The sequence below is a fragment of the Peromyscus californicus genome, unplaced genomic scaffold (assembly GCF_007827085.1).
Source record: "Peromyscus californicus insignis strain IS unplaced genomic scaffold, ASM782708v3 Scaffold_15__1_contigs__length_86483966, whole genome shotgun sequence".
In the NCBI taxonomy this organism is placed as follows: Eukaryota; Metazoa; Chordata; class Mammalia; order Rodentia; family Cricetidae; genus Peromyscus; species Peromyscus californicus.
In genome coordinates this window covers 50328214-50347139 of record NW_026294447.1, presented here as the reverse complement: position 1 = coordinate 50347139, position 18926 = coordinate 50328214, and the positions used below count along the sequence as shown (strand labels likewise).

Sequence of the window (18926 nt, the reverse complement as noted above, 5' to 3'; positions counted from 1 at the left end):
CTACAGGAGAAGATAAGCTGTGGATACCATCAATATTGATAAAGGTTCGATTTGAAGAAGAGAAACCTCTTAATTAGAGGAGGTGATAATTCATCAACCAGCATGACCATCCAATTTAAACTAACTTATACCAGTAACACATGCCTTTTCATTTAATCAGATAATAACTTGCCAAAAAGGAACATCCCCAAAGTTAGTCTTGGGGAAAGGTTTTTGTTTTTGTCTTTTAGGAGAATGAAGGTTAAGGAATCTAAAGAGCACTGGACAAATAAGACAACTGAAGAAAAGGGACAAGTCATCTATCCCAGGAAACAGAGTGAAATGGCATACGGGTATATCATCTAAAAAATTTTATAAGTCTTCCTAAATGTTTGTTTCTGCTCTTCTCTAAAGAAATTTAGGGAGGCAGAGCCAGGCGGATCTCTGTGAGTTCGAGGCCAGCCTGGACTACCAAGTGAGTTCCAGGAAAGGCAAAGTAGATGTTCTTGCTGCTATTAAACATTACATATTACAGATGTATTCCAGATACGCATCATTAATATGCCATAAATTATCTAAATTTCCTGATCTTCTTAGAAAAATGGTAAGGAAATCGCAAACACACACACACGCACACACACACACACACACATAGAGAGAGAGAGAGAGAGAGAGAGAGAGAGAGAGAGAGAGAGAGAGAGTCAAAAACAACACTGAAATCATAGCACTGAGTAGAATTCCATAATATCCTATTTTCATTTTCTGCATAACAAAATAATGTATTTGTAAACATACAAAAATAAGTCAAGGAGTTACCCCACTGATCTGGAATATAGGGACAATTATGGGTTGGAGGGGGAAAGCAGGGGACAAGAGGAGGGAAGAGAGGGGGATCTGTGGTTGATATGTAAAATGAATAAAAAATTTCTGAATAAAAAATTAAAAAAAAAAAAAGAAATTTAACACTATTTGTCTTCTAATAGTCCCAGTTTAATTAAAATTTAAAGCTGAATTTGGAGTTGGCGAATGGCTCTCTCCTTCTTTAAACTCAAGCATGTTGTTAAAAGGAAAATGCAAACTCCCTGTATCATGCCAGAAGAAAAGAGCCATCTTCTGCTTTGGGACAGGAGAAAAACCAAATTAATTAAGGGACTATTCTATTACTAATCTCAACTATTTGATTCTATTCTGATTCTTTAAACTTTTCTTAAAGTATGAATTTTATATAAAAATTTGCAAGATTAATATATATATATATATATATATAAAGATATATATACATTTTAAACTTTGTTAAGATATGAATGGTCATATAGAGTACTAACTAATTCTAGAAAAAAGACTTCAATTAGCTGCATATATATGTCTTTGTGTTCGAGTCTCTTATCAGTTTTCTACAGGAAATTACGGCCAGGCCTAACATCAACTGAAGTCTCCAGAAAGAAGATGGGGCCCCACAACAACAATAATTCCACTAAGCTGACAAATATCACTAAGCTGACAAACATCATCTACAGATCAGCTTTGAACTACAAAGTGCTCAGAGCAATTTTTAGAGGGCTAGCTGAGATGATCCAGTTTCAAAGACTACTTGAATAAGGACTTAAGATAAACTCTGAACTTTGGCATTATACACAGACTGGATAATGAAGGATATAGTTACCTTTCCTAGAATTTGACAATTAACCTAAAATTTTTCTTTTCAGGATAAAGATACCTTTGCCCATACCCAGCAGGAAGCAATTTTAAGAATATGACACCCACATTCCCAAAGAGATGTTGTGCGGCGGGTGATTTTTTTGGTCTTTTTAATGGGCTTTGGGTCCGGGATAATTTTCATTGTTTAGGGGGGTTGGTTACAAGTTGTTGTCAAGGGTTAGGAAAGGGCTAAGCAAAGGAGATTAGATTTAAGATTCTTGTTTAAAAAAAAAAAGAAAAAGACAATTACTAGTTTTAAATACTTGACATTGGATTGGATTGTACAAATTATATATATTGAAATTGATATTGTTAGAAAATGCTATATGTATATTTCTAATTGTACTTATACCGTTCATTTAACAATGTAAGGCAATTTTCTGATCCTTGAAAGTTATTATTACCAACTATTAGGATATAAAGAAATGAAAGTTAGTAGTTAAACATTATAATAGAACTTGTAGTCATATTAGGTATGTTTTCAAGATTGAGCAGATATGTTTTAGATAGACAGGTTGTCTTCAAACACTTCAGAGATCTACAGAATATGGCATTTAAAATGTTTTAATAACTTAGAAAATTTTTCTTTTTGTTATGACTATGAGACATGTCGGCTCCTGGCAGTACCAATGTACTTCAGAGAAAATATGGGCATTGAAGAAACTGCATATGGAGTTAACTTTCATTGTGGCAAAAGTTAGCCCCTGGACAACAAAGTATCCTCGAATCAACTGTTGACAACAGGACAAAATGGACAGATAGGACACAAAACAAAGGACTACTGATTCTTGCCCAAACAAGTGTGGTTATGGCTTTATCAAAAGGCATCTTCTGAGGCCAGGACAATATGGCACCATCCCTGAAGTGGCCTTCACAATCCCGAAAATGTATAGTGCCCTTTTCTTTGAAGGCAGCTGAACAGGCAGTGGGCCGATGGCTTCTGATGTGCAGTGGAACGACAGCTGAAACAGTTATTCTTGAAAAATAGTAGACTGGCATTTAATAGAAGGATATGGAGAAGAACAGGACGCTGAGATGAAGCCACACACACACATAGCCAAGAAGAATGGACAGGTGAATTAAAAAAAATCAACAATTTCCAGAATTTAAAATCCTGAATCATGACAGGACACTAGTGGAATTCAGGTGTTTCTGGTACATGGACTGCTCTCACTCAATGCGAGGTTGAACTATTGACCTTGTGTACATACTACTTCACAAATGAGTCTGTCAGATACGCTCAGCCTATAGGCTGAAGATGATGCCCCAACACTGTGGAGAATCCTCAGGTGACTGTCCAGGCAGCTGGCTGTTTCTGTCAACTCACAATTTTTTTGGAATTTGCTTGCATGCACTTCCTGTTTTTTATTTTTTTTAGGTAATATTATTTCCTTCTTGTGTCTCTGAGGGAGTTGAAGATTAGTTAGTTATAGTTGAAAGATTAGTTAGTTATAGTTGAAGATTAGTTAGTTATAGTTGAAGATTAATTAGGATAGAAAGTGAATCAGATACATTTTGGACTTACCAAAATAGAATAGATAATGGAATTATTTTCTCTGAATTTGTCAAATACAAATGGACTAGACATTGTTTAGGTATTTATTACTTGTATATATTATGTATAGTTATTGTACTTTTGTATATAGTTTTTCTTATGTTAGTTATAACCTTTTTCCTTTTTTCTTTTTATTAAAATAGAAAAGGAAATACAGTGATATTTTATTTGTACTGAAATGTGATTTGTATGTTAATAAATAAAGTTGCCCGAGGGTCAGAGCTATTAGCAAGCCATAGCAAAAAGCCGGGCAGTGGTGGTGCATGCCTTTAATCCCAGCACTTGGTAGGCAGAAGCACTAGGTAGATCTCTATGTGTTCAAGGATACAGCCAGCATTGGAGACACATGCTTTTAATCTCAATACCAACCATAGAAGGCCTGGAGGTCTGTACAGACAGGCAGTGACTAGGAGGTCATGTGGTTGGGTTTACAACCAATGAGAAGGCAGAACAGAAACTCTATTAAAAAAAAGACAGACACAGGAAGTAGCTCTCTTTTGGAGAGGTACAGCGACAGTGAAGGGTAAAGTTTTTAGCTCTTAGCTATTGTGCTGAATTCTTGGTTTTCATCTCTGTATTGACTCTGTATTTCTTATTTAATAAGATGGTTGCATCTACAGTGGAGGAACCTGGGTTAGAAGATGGAGTAGGTTTGTGTTCACAGAATTAAGGTCTGCAAAGTTGCCTAACTATAATTTATTTTTCTTTCGTGGTAGGTGTTTACATAGGCAAAACCATTTCTGGATTTAGGAAATATAATGAAACCACATGGCATGACCTGACAGATATCATCTATTCACAACTTAAAGATGGTAACTTTTTGGCTGTCTTTTTTTTAAATTTTTTATTTTATTTTATTTTATTTTATTTTTTTTGCCAAATGTTGTTTATTGAAGGAGGGAGGAGGTCTTAAATACAGGCTTACAGCACAATGGGAGAACCCCAGAGGGCAGAAGTTTGCTACCAATGTTTTACAATCTTGCATCTAAGCTGTTAGTGCCCATTATGCAGGATACACACACGAGGAACTTCCCTTAAGCATTCAGGAGGGTAGACCCCAGTAGGGAATTAGTATAGGGAGGATATCAAGGTTATCTTCATCATTTTATTTATTTTGAAACTCATTCAGTATTTCTGAAATGTTCTAACTCTGTTTCTAACCTATGGTGTGATTTGATTTCTTTCTTCAGAACATCAAGGGCTTACAATAATAGATATGGTTTTAACAAATCATTTTTTAGTCATCCTCACCTCGTTGGGTCTTTATGTAAGTAGCGATCTTCGTTATCCAGTCACTTCACACATACAGGTATGAAAATTTCTTTGTAATTCATTGATAACTCTTAATATCTTCTGTGGTATAAAAAGAAATAGTTTTCAATTTAGTTATGAATAGTATATCTTAGAACTAAAAATTAAAAAGATGCAAAGCATGATACCACAACTTTTTCCTTTGCTTCGTAGTATTTGAAGTATAAGTTGAAATTGGCATTAGTCTTATTGCTGTACATTTACAGTAAATTTTAAACATATACAATGGGAAAGATATCATCTATCTGTGTATTTACTTATTGGATAATATGTTTCCAAAATGCTATAGGGTAATTTATATAGCTAAATGTTATATTAAAATTAACAGAAATTATATGTCTAAGAAATGATACATGCCTAAGATGATGGAGATGCCAACTACCCTGATAAGATAATTACATACTTTACAAATATATTGAAATGTCATGCTGTCCCCATGCATGTGTAAAATTACAAGTTAATCAAAAATAAAGCAGACCCCAAAATTCTTCATATACCTGAGAATCAGTCCTGTTGGGAAATTTGTGATAGGGCAACTGAAAATTATTCCACAAGAAAACAAGGAAAAGTAAGGTTGAGACTGTTTATCCATGCCTAGCTACAGGGACTAGAAAGTTTCCACAGGCAGAAAGACAGAGGAAGAAAAGATAACATAACTGTGGGACAAAGAGAAGAAAAATATACATACCATGAAGTTCCATCAAGAGACTGGAGGAGAAGCTACATTAACGTTTGACCATATACCTGCTGGAATACAAAAGAAAACAAAGGGTGTTTTTGTGTGAGTGTGTGGTGAAGCCTTAAATAAAAAGGTTTGTTACTGTTGGCTAAATGGCGTGCTGCTCGTGGGTGGCCGCTGCCTACGGCAGCCATGCCGGCAGAGGAGAGTGCTGATCGGAAGAATCACAGCCATGGTTTCCTTTTTAGAGCTTTATTGGGAGGGGGGAGAGAGAGAGGGAGAGAGAGGATAGACAGAAGGAAGGAGCGGAAAGGAAAGAGAGGACACACAGAGGGCCCACCTGCTTTTTAGGCTGGGACACCGTCTCAGGCTGATGACATAATTAAGGACAGACTCCTTACATCCCAGACTTTTGCTTATTATAAAAAAGCAGGTAGATGGGAATAGGGGCGTTGTTCCTCTAAAAAACTGCTTCCAGTTGACAATTGGACATTGGTTGGCTCTTGGGGGAGCCTTCTGAGGTAAGACAGGAGTTGTGGGATGCTGTCTGTCATCCGTTTGCTCTGGAGACATGTATCCCTCTTGGCTGTGGCTGGGAATTTTCTGTTTGACAAGATGTTGATGATCTCTGGACTCCAGTTCTGTGGTGGTCCTGTATCATTGGCTGAACAGTGAGTTAGAACAGGGAACTGGGAAGAGAAAAGCTTGTGGTGCATGAGAATTTACTTTTTGGAATTAGAGACAAAGCAAAGATCAGGGTTCTGTCTGTATGCACGTGAGAAACAGAGGCAGTGGATCTGGAGTGAAGCAATGAGCTCTTATTTTAGGTGGAAACCTTTTTTTCATTAAGTAACCCTGAAAGTGCAATTAAATCTGGTGAGGTGGTCCTCTGTACCCAACAATAAAGGAGAGGTGGCATCCCAAAACTCCCAAGACTGAGTCAGTGACTCTGGTGTCCAGAAGGAAAGAAACGGATCACTTCCCTGCTGTGTTCTGGATTCCCTGCCATGTCTGTAACCAAGCCTAGGTCTGCTGGAGGTCTTAGCTTGATGTATCCATGCATCTTGGTACCTGGGGGCAGTCAGCTGACTCTTTGTCTTTCTAGGTGGCACTTTTAACAAGGCTGTTGAGGGCATTCACTAGCCCATGGCCTCTTCCACACTTAAAACATGGACCCAACAGCTTTTGGGAGTCAACGGGTGCCAGCACTTGGCAATTTTGTTTTTGGGCTTTTATCTCTTCCCTGGCACACCTTAAATGCCACAGATGACTCTTTTGCCTGTGGGGTCAGGAGCCTTGCTCTCCAGATACTCAAGTTTTAGTCGAGAAGGTCTGGGGAACAAGAGACAGATTTGAGAATGAGTGGGTGGAGTTAAGGTAAGTTAGGGCGAGTTGTAGAAACTGCCCAAGCCCGCCCATTTGAGCCTGCCCACTGCTGGCAGAAGTCAGACAGAAAAGGTTGCATGTGGCAGAGGCAGAAGTGGGGAGGGAGAAGGGTTTAGAACTTTAGCAGAAAGCTTGAAGATAAAGTAACTCTTATTTGCCTGTTCACTGGCAGAAGTTCCTGCAACGCTGTTATGTGGCCAGGTTTATGCTGTTATTTGGCCAGGTTTACCGGTGTTATGTGGCCAGGTTTACTCTGTACCCACCCCTATCTGCCAGTGTAGGTGGTAAATGTATCATATCCATCCCTTTGTCTAATGGCTGTAGCTGAGAGAAAAATAAAAAATTAAAATAACAAACTGGAATCAGACTACAATCTCAGGCATCCCCGAGAGTGGAGAGAGATCTGTGAATCATCTCAAGTCACCATTCTTCTTCGTCAAGGGAAGGTGAGGGCTCGGCTGTACTGCAGTTGGTCCACCATTGAACCCTAGACACCATTTACTTCCTGGTCAGGAGTGAAAATGTGCCTGCCATTGCCAGTACAGCCCGAGGACAACCCCCAGGGTGTCCATCACAAAGAATGTAGCTCGGACTACAGCTGTGAGAATGGCAGACTCACTGTGGTGACAGCAGCGGTAGCTGTGTGGGGGTCTCAGAGGTGGCAAGGGACTCGCACGCTCTCGAAGTCTCATGGTCTCACTGGATGGGAGAAGAGGCAGCAGGTGGCAGCGGTCACAGCAGGTCCTCGGTGCTCAGTGGTGTATCCGAGTCACGACACCAATGTTGGCTAAATGGCGCACTGCTCATGGCTGGCTCCTACTCGTGGCAGTCATGTGAGCAGAGGAGAGTGCTGATCGGAAGAATCACAGCCATGGTTACCTTTATAGAGCTTTATTGTGGGGGGGGAGAGGGAGAGAGAGAGAGGGAGAGAGACAGAGGACAGACGGAAGGAAGGAGTGGAAAGGAAAGAGAGGACACATAGAGGGCCCACCCGCTTTTTAGGCTGGGACGTCGTTGCAGGCTGATGATGTAATTAAGGACAGACTCCTTACAGGTACACCTTTTGAAAAGCAACTAAATTTTTAACTTTCTTTTTTTTTCTTCCTCTTTCCTCCTCTTCTTTCTCCAGCTTTCAAGAGCAGACTTTTGTGGTTTTGAAAGGGTAAGACTTTTGATTTCCTAATATGGTTTAGAACATACATATTCACTTGGTAACTTGCAAAGCAATAATTCACAATATAGATATTTCTTTCTACCATAAAATTATTTTCAGTTTAAACTAAAAACATACTTCCATAACTATCAGGCCCTTGTCATTTCAGTGGGCATCTTTCCTCTAATGGGTTCTATCTTGGCTTGTAGAGATTGCTCAGGCCATGCTCTACACAAAGATGACCAGAAGGAGAGGGTGAGGCCTGGAATCTGGCAAAAGTTTCACTTCCCAATCTATCTGCCCTGACTCTACCCAGAAAAAGAAGCCCTGCCATTTTGGACAAAAACTGCCATGGGATCTGACCACAACTCTACTTCTGTCCTTTGGGGGCACTCTTTCCTCTATTAGTTTGCTTCTCTGTTATAAAATCAGTCTGCCATATAAGGCCATTCTCAACACATAAGCATACATTGTCAGTTTTGAAACTATAAGGAAAATTATAAATATTCATTCCCAGGCCTTTGGATGTCCCCTTCCATTCTGTCCTGTGTTGTACACAGTCGCTACAAGAAAGAAACCAAACTTACTTCTCAGGAACCAAATAGAACTAATTGTGATATCAAAGTATTGGTAGGAGGAAAAGTGAAATAGAGAACTAGGAAATCAGTAGAGAAAACAAATAAATGATGGAAAGAACAAATGGAAATAGTTTATCTCTTATCTCAATTCCCATGCTCAGATTCAGCCAATGGCCAATCAAAAATGTTGTGTGTTAGTGATATAGCTCAATGGTAGAGTCTTTGCCTTGCATGCTCAGGCTCTGGGTTCAATTCCCAGCAGCACCAATGTATTCAGTATATACAAACATTGACTTGTGGTTTTACTGAAATAGAATGCGGAAATTATTTCCCCAAGCTCAGGGCACTCTGTTTAAACAGGAGAATATGAACTACAATAATTAGATCATGTCTTGTGGCAACACAGGGCAGCAAAGGAAAGGCAAGTAGAGGATCCTGCAGAGAGAGCTCACCCTCAGAACTCCAGGAACTATCAAATGGATTTCCTTATTAATGGGGTGGGGGAGTGGCTTTGAGAGAGCAGAGAGAAGACTGCTAGAAAGGAGAGCTGAGTTTTTTTGGAGCCTCATATGACAGGCTGAAGGACACCTTCAGGGAAAGGCTTTCCATGGTGAAATTCCAATGTGTAGAAACAGCCACTCAAAGGAGTAGAGAGCACTGCCTTCTCACATTCAGGCATTGCCAGAGTTTGATGTATTCTGAAAAGCACTCTTGAGTTCTCCCTTCAAAACTATGTCTGAGCTCATCTGGAATTCCAGCAGAACACAGTCATTAAAATCAAGGATGTTTGAGAATGGTAGTGGTAAAGCAGAGCAACAAAATTTAGTTAACAAAATCATGAGCATACACAGAGTAACTACTATGCTCATTGTTATTGACTCTGTGATATTAAAAGAAAAAAAAAACAGAGTTACTACCATGCTCATTGTTATTGACTCTGAGATATTAAAAGAATAAAGAAAGCATGACATGGTGGTACATGTCTTTAATCCCAGTACTTGAGAAGCAGAGGCAGGCAAGATCTCTGTGAGTTCAAAGCCAGCCTGGTCTCATCTACATGATGAGTTCTAGGACAGCCAGGACTGAAACATTGTCTCAAAACAAACAAAAAAGAAGAATCAGAAGAGAGAAAAAGAAAGGAGGAACAGAAAAGAAAGGCAACCAAAATGCATTAGGAGTTTTTGTAGCACAAAAACACAATCTGGGACTAAATTCCACAATTGTAATTAAAAATAAAATAAAATGATGGATAGCATAGCCATTGAGTAGATGCAGACTAGTGCCACAGAAGGTGAAGATGAAGAAACATCTCCATGTTTGGGAGAAGTTGCTAGAAATTTCAGAGCAGTGATGATCCTTCAAGAAGAGGTCCAGAAGTTCTACAAGGTGAGTGATACAGTTCTCAGAAGGGAGACCAGGTCCCTTACATCTGAGAATATCATAAAACCTTTGCATACCTGTCTCTGATTTGAGTATGATTGGAAGTTTTTTTTCTACCTACATGTTGATTCTTTTATGTACAAGTAGAAGAAAAAGTGTCTTTTTCCTTCTTCCTGTGAATTGCATCTCTTTCTGTTTCTTGTGATGATGAAGGAACCCATTGACTTGGTAACAGAGTCATGTTAAAGTAAGCACTCAGTAAATATCGTTGAACAAATAGATTATCAGTTTACTTTGGAAGAGAAATAGAATTTTCAGAAAGAAAAGAAAACAAGGAGCAACAAAATAATAGAAGACAATTGCAGTGAAATTGAAAATGATCCAAGTCTAAGGATCTAGATCAGTTGGTAGAATATGTGGCTAACATACACTAAGCTCTGGGTTCCATCACCAGGACTTCATATATTAGGCATGATTATGCACAACTGTGATCCCAGCACTCAGGATTACAAGGTCATCCTCATGGCAAGTTAAAGGCCAACCTAGGCAACATGAGATTCTGTCTTTAAAAATACTAAGTGAATGGCAAGCTTGGGGGAAAAAAGCACATATACTCAAATTCTAGTAATTCTCCTAAACTGGAAGATTAGAGAGAAATGGTACACAAGTTTCCTGTGATCATTGATTTTGATTGTTAACTTGACTGATATGATAGATTCCTAAAGCATTTGGTAAAGCACACTTCTCGATATATCTGTGAGGGTGTTTCCAGAGTGCTTCAGTGCAGATCCCAAGAAGGGGATAGCCACCCTGAAGGCATGTCGAGCCATACAATAGCCTGGGTTGAACTAAAAGTAGGAAAGACAAGCTCACATGAAGACAGACTGGACTCTTCTTGGTGGGGAGCAGGTATTTGTGCATTTTTTCTCTTCCACCATGGACTATAGGAGAACATCAGATAGCAGATTCTCTAGCCTGTGAACATGGACTTGAATCAACAATTCCCCAGGATACTTCCAGGTCTTCTCTTTGGAATTGGGTTGTGTAATTGGTCCTTTTTGTTCTGAGGGTTCCAGCTTCTTGGCCTGAGAAACAACTGATTTTCTAGCTCTCTACTATGTGGAGCCATGGGGGACAAATTAGTCTGTGACTGTATAATCCAATCTAATAAATCGCCTGTTGTGTATGTTATATTGATTCTGTTCCCTTAGGAAACCTCACCTAAAAATGTTCTAAATAGGGAGAACAAACACCAAACATGCCTCACTGTTAGATCCCATTAAAAGAATCACTGACATTCAAAGACAGTGAAATCAGTATCTACAAACTATTGATACAAAAGAACCAAAGTCCAGAACAAAAGAAATGAATGAGAATGCTTCAATTAAGTACAAGGCAAAAAGTTGAGGAAATAGTGACGAGCAGTGACTGGCTGGTTCAGTGTCTGGTGAGGGCCCACTTCCTGGTTCACAAACAGCTGTCCCTCCCTGTGACCTTACTTGGCAGAAGGGGTGGGGATAGATCTCTGGATTCTCTATAATAAGGGTACAGGTCTTACCTATCCAGTCTCCTTCAAATCAGGAAAGGCATCAAACTCTTCTACCTAATCACCTACCAAAGGCTTGCTTCCAAATATCCTCTTGAGGACTAATGACAGAAACCAAACTAAACTGATTTCAGCAAAAGAGAGGAAGCTGTTGGCTCTTTGAAATCATAGGGAATTTAAAGGGTGAGTCTGACTTCCTGACTAGCTGGATTCCCTTGAATATCAGATGTCCATGGGTCTCTGTCCTCAAATTTGGCTGTGCTGTTCTTTACACTAGCTTTATTCTAAGTAACTGTTCCCCATCCATTAGTAAGAATAGCTGCCAGGCTTGTAGCTATGTTTGGCTATCCCAAAAGGAATAAAAAGTCTTTCCTTCATCTCTAAGAGTGGTTTTCATTGCTCATGTGATCCAAGTCATGTGTTTATTCCTAACATGTGACTCTGGGTCAGGACAGTATTCTGGACTCATCCTTGGCATGAGGTCAGTCTCATATTAATTAAATCATCCCTAAGGACAATCACTTGGCTGTTTCAGTTTCGATTCATGTAGAAAAATGCAGGAAAAATCTAAACAGAAGGAAGAGGCATAATTCAATGCCCAAAAAGGTTCTATAAAAATTTCCCAGATTTGCTGTGGGATGGTCTGTATGTCAAATGTGTTGCTGATTGGTCAATGAATAAATCACTGATTGGCAGTGGCCAGGCAGGAAGTGTAGGCGGGACAAGGAGGAAAATAGAGCTGGGAAGTGAAAGGCTGAGGCAGAGAGACACTGCCAGCCGCCATGATGATGTAAAGTACCGGTAAGCCACAAGCCATGTGGCAAGGTATAGATTAATAAAAATAGATTAATTTAAGCTGTAAGAACAGTTAGCAAGAAGCCTGCCACGGCCATACAGTTTGTAACCAATATAAGTCTCTGTGTTTATTTGATCAGGTTTAAGCGGCTTGGGACTGGAGGGTGAGAGAGATTTGTCCTGACTGTGGGTCAGGTAGGAAAACTCTAGCAACACAGATTAATAATAATAATACTATCCTGAAACCTGAAGTCTTTTATGAGAATCCAAAAGTTTTATTTTAACAGCTTAGTTTGAGTGATGATATAGCATAATATAAAAAAAGTCATGGGCCATTCACTCTTAAATGGCCTTTTTGTTTCATTAATGTTTTTTTTAACTTCATCAATTTTTTTCTATTAAGAAAAATTTTTCATTCATTTTACACACCAATCAAAGACCCCCTCTTCCCTCCTCCAGCCCCCAAGCCTCCCCCTCACAAACTATGTGCCCCATTTCCCTCCACATGAAGGCAAGGGCCTCTCATGGGGAGGCACATCCAGTAGAGGCAAGTCCAAGCCCTTCCCCCTGCCTCAAGGCTGCACAAGGTGTCCCATCATAGGTAGTGGGCTCTGGAAAGCCTGCTCATGCACCAGGGATGGATTCTGATCCTACCACCAGAGGGGCCCCCAAGCAGATCAAGTTACACAACTGCCTCAACATGCAGAGGGCCTAGTCCAGTCCCATTCAGGCCCAACAGCCATTGATCCCACCGTCATTAGTTCCCACTAGTTTGGTTTGGTCATCTTTGCAGGTTTCCCCATCATGAACCTGATGTACTTGCTCATAGAATACCTCTTGTCTCTCTTTGACTGGACTTCTGGACTCTGCAAGGTGTTTGGTTGTGGATCTCTGAATCTGTTTCCATCAGTCATTGGAGAAAGGCCCCGTGATGACAGTTAGGTTATTCACCAGTCTGATCACTGGAGTAAGACAGTTTGGTACAGGCACCTTCTCCACTATTTCTTGTAGTCCAAGTTGGGATCATCTTTGGGAAATGCTGAAACTTCCCCAACCCAGTTTCTATATCCCCATGATATGTCCCTCTATCATGGTATCTCTTTTATTGCTTTTCTACTTCATCCCTGTTCCAGCTCAACCACCCCTTTCCCTTATGTTCTCATCCCTTATCCCCTACCCTCCATTGCCCACCCCTCATCCCCAGTCTACTCATGGAAATCTCATCTATTTCCCCTTCCCAGGGTGGTCCATGTATCCCTCTTTGTGTCATCCTTGGTAGATCACCTCTCTGGAGCTGTGGCATGTTGTCTAGTTTTCTTTGCTTTACATCTAGTATCCACTTATAATTGGCTACATACCATGTTTGTCCTTCTGAGTCTGGGTTACCACACTCAGGATGATATTTTCTAGTTCCATCCATTTGCCTGCAAATTTTATGATGTCATTGTTTTTCTCTGCTGAGTAGTAGTCTATAGTGATATGTACCACATTTTCTTAATCCATTCTTTGGTTGAGGGGCATCTAGGGTGTTTCCAGGTTCTGGCTATTACGAATAATGCTGCTATTAACATAGTTGAGCATGTATTCCTGTGGTATGATTGAGCATTCCTTGGGTATATGCCCAAGAGTGGTATAGCTGGGTGTTGAGGAAGACTGATTTCGAATTTTCTGAAAAACTGCCACATTGATTTCCAAAGTGGCTGTACAAATTTGCACTCCCACCAATAGTGGAGGAGTGTTCCCCTTGCTCCACATCCTCTCTAACATAAGCTGTCTTCAGTGTTTTGATCTTAGCCATGCTGACAAGTGTAAGATAGTATCTCAGATTTGTTTTGATTTGCATCTCCCTGATGACTAAGAATGCTGAGCAATTTCTTAAATGACTTTTGGCCATTTGAGCTTCTTCTGTTGAGAATTCTCTGTTTAGCTCTATAGCCCATTTTTTTAAATTGGGCTGTTAGGTATTTTGATGTCTAGTTTCTTGAGTTATTTATATATTCTGAAGATCAGCCCTCTGTCAGAGGTGGGGATAGTGAAGATCTTTTCCCATTATATAGGCTGGCGTTTTGTCTTATTTACTGTGTCCCTTGCCTTACAGAAGCTTCTTAGTTTCAGGAGGTCCCATTTATTAATTGTTGCTCTCAGTGTCTGTGCTACTGGTGTTATATTTAGGAAATGGTCTCCTGTGCCAATGTGCTCAAGACTATTTCCTTTCTCTTCTATCAGATTCTGTGTAACTGGTTTTTATATTGAGGTCTTTGATCCACTTGGACTTGAGTTTTGTGCATGGCAATAGATATGGATATATTTGCAGTCTTTTACATGTTGATGTCCAGTTATGCCAGCACCATTGTTGAAGATGCTTTCTTTTTTCCATTGTACAGTTTTGGATTCTATGTCAAAAATCAGGTGTTCATAGGTATGTGGTTTTAGGTCAGGGTCTTCAATTTGATTCCATTGTTCCACATGTCGATTTTTATGCCAATACCAAGCTGTTGTTATTACTATGGCTCTATAGTAGAGTTTGATGACACCAATGGTGATGCCTCCAGAGGTTGCTTTGTTGTGCAGAATTCTTTTAGCTATCCTGGGTTTTCTATTTTTCCAAATGAATTTTAGTATTGTTTTTTCCTGACATGTAAAGAATTGTGCTGGGATTTTGATGGGGATTGCATTGAATCTCATTGAATCTGATGATTGCTTTTGACAAGATTGTCATTTTTACTATGTTAATCCTGCCTATCCATGAACATGGGAGATCTTTCCATTTTCTGACATCTTCTTCAATTTCTTTTTTCAGGGACTTAAAGTTCTTGTCATATAAGTCTTTCACTTGCTAAGTTAGAGTTACCCCAAGGTATTTTATATTATTTGTGTCTATTGTAAAGGGTGATTTTTCTCTGATTTCTTTCCCAGCCCATTTATAATTTGTACATAGTAGGGCTACTGATTTATTTAGCTAATCTTGTTTCCTGCCACATTACTGAAGGAGTTTATCAGCTGTAGGAGTTCCCTGGTAGTGTTTTTGTGGTCACTTATGTACACTATCATATCATCTGCAAATAGTGAAAGTTTGACTTCTTCCTTTCCAATTTGTGTCCCCTTGATCTCCTTTTGTTGTCTTATTGCTCTAGCTAGAACTTCAAGTACTATATAGAATAAATATGGGCAGAGTGGACAATCTTGTCTTGTTCCTGATTTTAGTGGAATTGCTTTGAATTTCTCTCTATTTAATTTGATGTTGGCTGTTGGCTTGCTGTAAATTGCCTTTATTATGTTTAGGTATGTTCCCTGTATTCCTGATCTCTCCAAGACCTTTATCATGAAGGGGTGTTGGATTTTGTCAAAGGCCTTTTCAGCATCTCATGAAATGATCATGTTGTTTTGGTCTTTCAATTTGTTTATATGGTATATTACATTGACAGATTTTTGTATGTTGAACGAACCTTGCAACTCTGGGATAAAGCCTACTTGATCATGGTAGATAACATTTTTATGTGTTCTTGGAGTCTCTTTGCCAATATTTTATTGAGTATTTTTGCATCAATGTTCATGAGGAAGATTGGGCTACAATTCTCTTTCTTTGTTGCATCTTTGTTTGGCTTGGGAATCAGAGTAACTGTAGCCTCATAGAAGGAGTTTGGTAACATTCCTTCTGTTTCTATTGTGTGGAAGAATTTGAAGAGTATTGGCATTAGCTATTCTTTGAAAATCTGGTAGAATTATGTGTTGAAACCAACTGGTCCTGGGCTTTTTTTGGTTGGGAGACTTTTAATGACTGATTCTCTTTCCTTAGGGCTTATTGATCTATTTAAATAGTTTATCTGGTCTTGATTTTACTTAGGTGTGTGGTAGCTATCCAGAAAAAAATTATTCCTTTCTTTTAGATTTTCCAATTTTGTGGAGTACAGGCATTTGAAGTATGACCTGATGATTCTCTGGATTTCCTCAATGTCTGTTGTTATGTCTCCCTTTTCACTTCTGATTTTGTTAATTTGGATGCTCTCTCTGCCTTTTGGCTAGTCTGGATAAGGGCTTGTCTATCTTGTTGATTTTCTCAAAGAACCAACTCTTTGTTTCATCAATTCTTTGTATTGTTCTCTTTGTTTCTATTTTATTGATTTCAGCTCTCAATTTGATTATTTCCTGGCCTCTATTCCTCCTGGGTGACTTTGCTTCTTCTTCTTCTAGAGCTTTAAGGTATGCTGTTAAGTCACTAGTGTGAGATTTCTCCAACTTCTTTATGTGGGCATTTAGTGCTATGAATTTTCCTCTTAGCACTGCTTTCATAGTGTCCCATAAGTTCAGGTATGTAGTACATTCCTTTTCATTGATCTCTAGGAAGTCTTTAATTTCTTTATTTACTTCTTCCTTGACCCATTAGTGATTCAGATGAGCATTATTCAGTATCTATGAGATTGTAGGATTTCTGTAACTTTTGTTGTTGTTGAAATCTTACTTTAAATCATGGTTGTCTAATTGAGTATAGGAGGTTATTACATTTTTTTTTATCTGTTGAGATTTGCTTTGTGACCGAGTATGTGGTTGATTTTAGAGAAGGTTCCATGAAGTGCTGAGAAGAAGGTATATTCTTTTTTTTAGGTTGGAATGTTCTGTAGATATCAATTAAGTCCATTTAAGTCATAACATCAGTTAAACCCATTATTTCTCTGTTAAGTTTCCATTTGGCAGATCTGTCCAGTGGTGAGAGTAGGGTATTGAAGTTTCCCACTATTAATGTGTGGGGTTTTATGTGTGATTTAAGCTTTAGTAATGTTTCTTTTACATATGTGGGTGCCCTTGTGTTTGGGGCATAAATGTTCAGAATTGAAACTTCATCTTGTTGGATCTTTCCTGTGATGAGTATGTAATGTCCTTCTCAACCTCTTTTCATTGATTTTAGTTTGAAGTCTATTTTGTTTGATATTAGGATAGTTACACTAGCTTGCTTCTTAAGACCATTTGATTGGAAAGTCTTTTCTCAGCCTTTTACTTGAGGTAGTGTCTATCTTTGATGTTGAGTTGTGTTTCTTGTGTGCAGCATAAGGATGGGTCCTGATTTCATGTCCATTCTGTTATCCTGTGTCTTTTTGTAGATGAATTAATTCCATTGATATTAAGAATGACCAGTGATTGCTACTTCCTGGTGTCTTTTGGTGTTCGTGTGTGTGTGTGTGTGTGTGTGTGTGTGTGTGTGTGTGTGTGTATTTCTTTTCTTTGGGATTTACTGCTGTGGGGTTATCTATTGCCTGTGTTTTCATGGGTGTATCTGAATTCCTTAGGTTGGAATTTTCCTTCTAGTGCTTTCTATAGGGCTGGATTTGTGGACAGGTATTGTTTAAATCTAGTTTTGTCTTGGAATGACTTGTTCACTCTGTCTAAGATGTTTGAAAGTTTTTCTGGGTATATTAGTCTAGGCTGGCATCCATGGTATCTTAGTGTCTGTATTACATCTGTCCAGGTCCTTCTGGCTTTTAAAGTCTCCATTGAGAAGTCAGGTGTTATTCTGATAGGTCTGCCTTTATAAGTCACATGGCCTTTTTCCTTTGCTGCTCTTAATATTCTTCCTTTATTCTGTTTGTTTAGTTGTTTATTTATTATGTGTCAAGGGGAATTTTTGGGGGGATCTAGTCTGTTTGGTGTTCTATAGGCTTCTTATATCTTCATAGGTATTTCCATCTTTAAGTTGGGAAAGTTTTCTTCTGTGATTTTTTTGAATGTATTTTCTGTGCCTTTGAGTTAGTATTCTTTTCCTTCTTCTGTTCCTATTACTCTTAGGTTCAGCCTTTTCATGGTGTCCCAGATTTCCTGGACATTTTGTGTTATGATTTTTTGACTTTGGGTATTTTCTTTGACTGACGAATCTATTTCCTCTATTGTATCCTCTACACCAGAAATTCTCTCTTCCATCTCTTGTATTCTGTTGGTTATGCTTGCCATCTGTGTTTCCTGTTCATTTACTCAGATTTTCTATTTCCAACACTCTTTCTGTTTGTGTCTTCTTCATAATTTCTGTTTCACTTTTCACGTCTTTAATTGTTTTCCTCACATGATTAATTTGTTTTTCATGGCTTTTTTAAAAAAGGGATTTATTGATTTCTTCCAATTTTTGTTTGCCTTTTCCTCAATTTCTTTAAGGAATTTTTTTCATTTGTTCTTGAAAGGCCTCTACCATCTACATGAAGCTATATTTATGGTTGCTTTCTTCTTCTTCTACATTGTGATGTTCAGGTCTTGCTGTTGGACGAGGGCTAGGTTCTGGTGATGCTGCATTGCTGCTGTTTATGTTGTTGTATGTATTTTTGCATTGACGTCTACCCCTCTCTTCCTTTAATAAGTATAAGAGGTGACTGTGTCTGAACAAGTTGCTATTGGTCCACTCTTGTGTTATTGTGTGTCTGTGTCTCAGGGGGCCCTTCTGGGTCCAATCTTAGCTCTTGGTCTAATTGGAGTTGGCAGATTCTGTGTCTCAGGGAGCTGCTCATAACTCAACCCAAGCTAGTTGATTCTGTGACTCATGGAGACATTCTTGGTCTTATTAGGGCTCTTGATCCATTCAGAGAAGACAGAGTCTGTGTCTCAGGAAGCCTCTCTTGGTCCAATGAGAACTGGCAGATTCTATCTCTCAGAAACCACTCTTGGTCTAATGAGGTCTGGTGGATTCCCTGTCTCAGGAAGTTACTCTTGGTCCAATGTTAGCTGGCAGTGTGGTTTCCCGGCCTCAGGAAGTTACTGGGGTCACATGTGGTTAGGTATTGGGGCAGGATGTGGAACTTGTAGATTGCAGGGTCCTATGGGGGGTTGTGGGGTGTGGTCTTCCCACAGGAGTTTACTCTGCTGGCCAGCAACTAGGGCAGAGTTGGGTA

At 39.1% G+C, this 18926-nt stretch overlaps 1 protein-coding gene across 1 annotated transcript in view; it reads left to right on the top strand.

Annotated features, from left to right (window-relative positions):
• LOC128110625 (cation channel sperm-associated auxiliary subunit beta-like) overlaps positions 1–18926 on the top strand; it is a 195021-nt gene that overhangs the window by 67120 nt on the left and 108975 nt on the right. The window contains exons 7-9 of the mRNA XM_052738258.1: positions 3949–4044; positions 4423–4541; positions 7738–7770. Of these exons, the coding sequence (XP_052594218.1) occupies positions 3949–4044; positions 4423–4541; positions 7738–7770 (248 nt within the window). The remainder of the gene's footprint in view (positions 1–3948; positions 4045–4422; positions 4542–7737; positions 7771–18926) is intronic.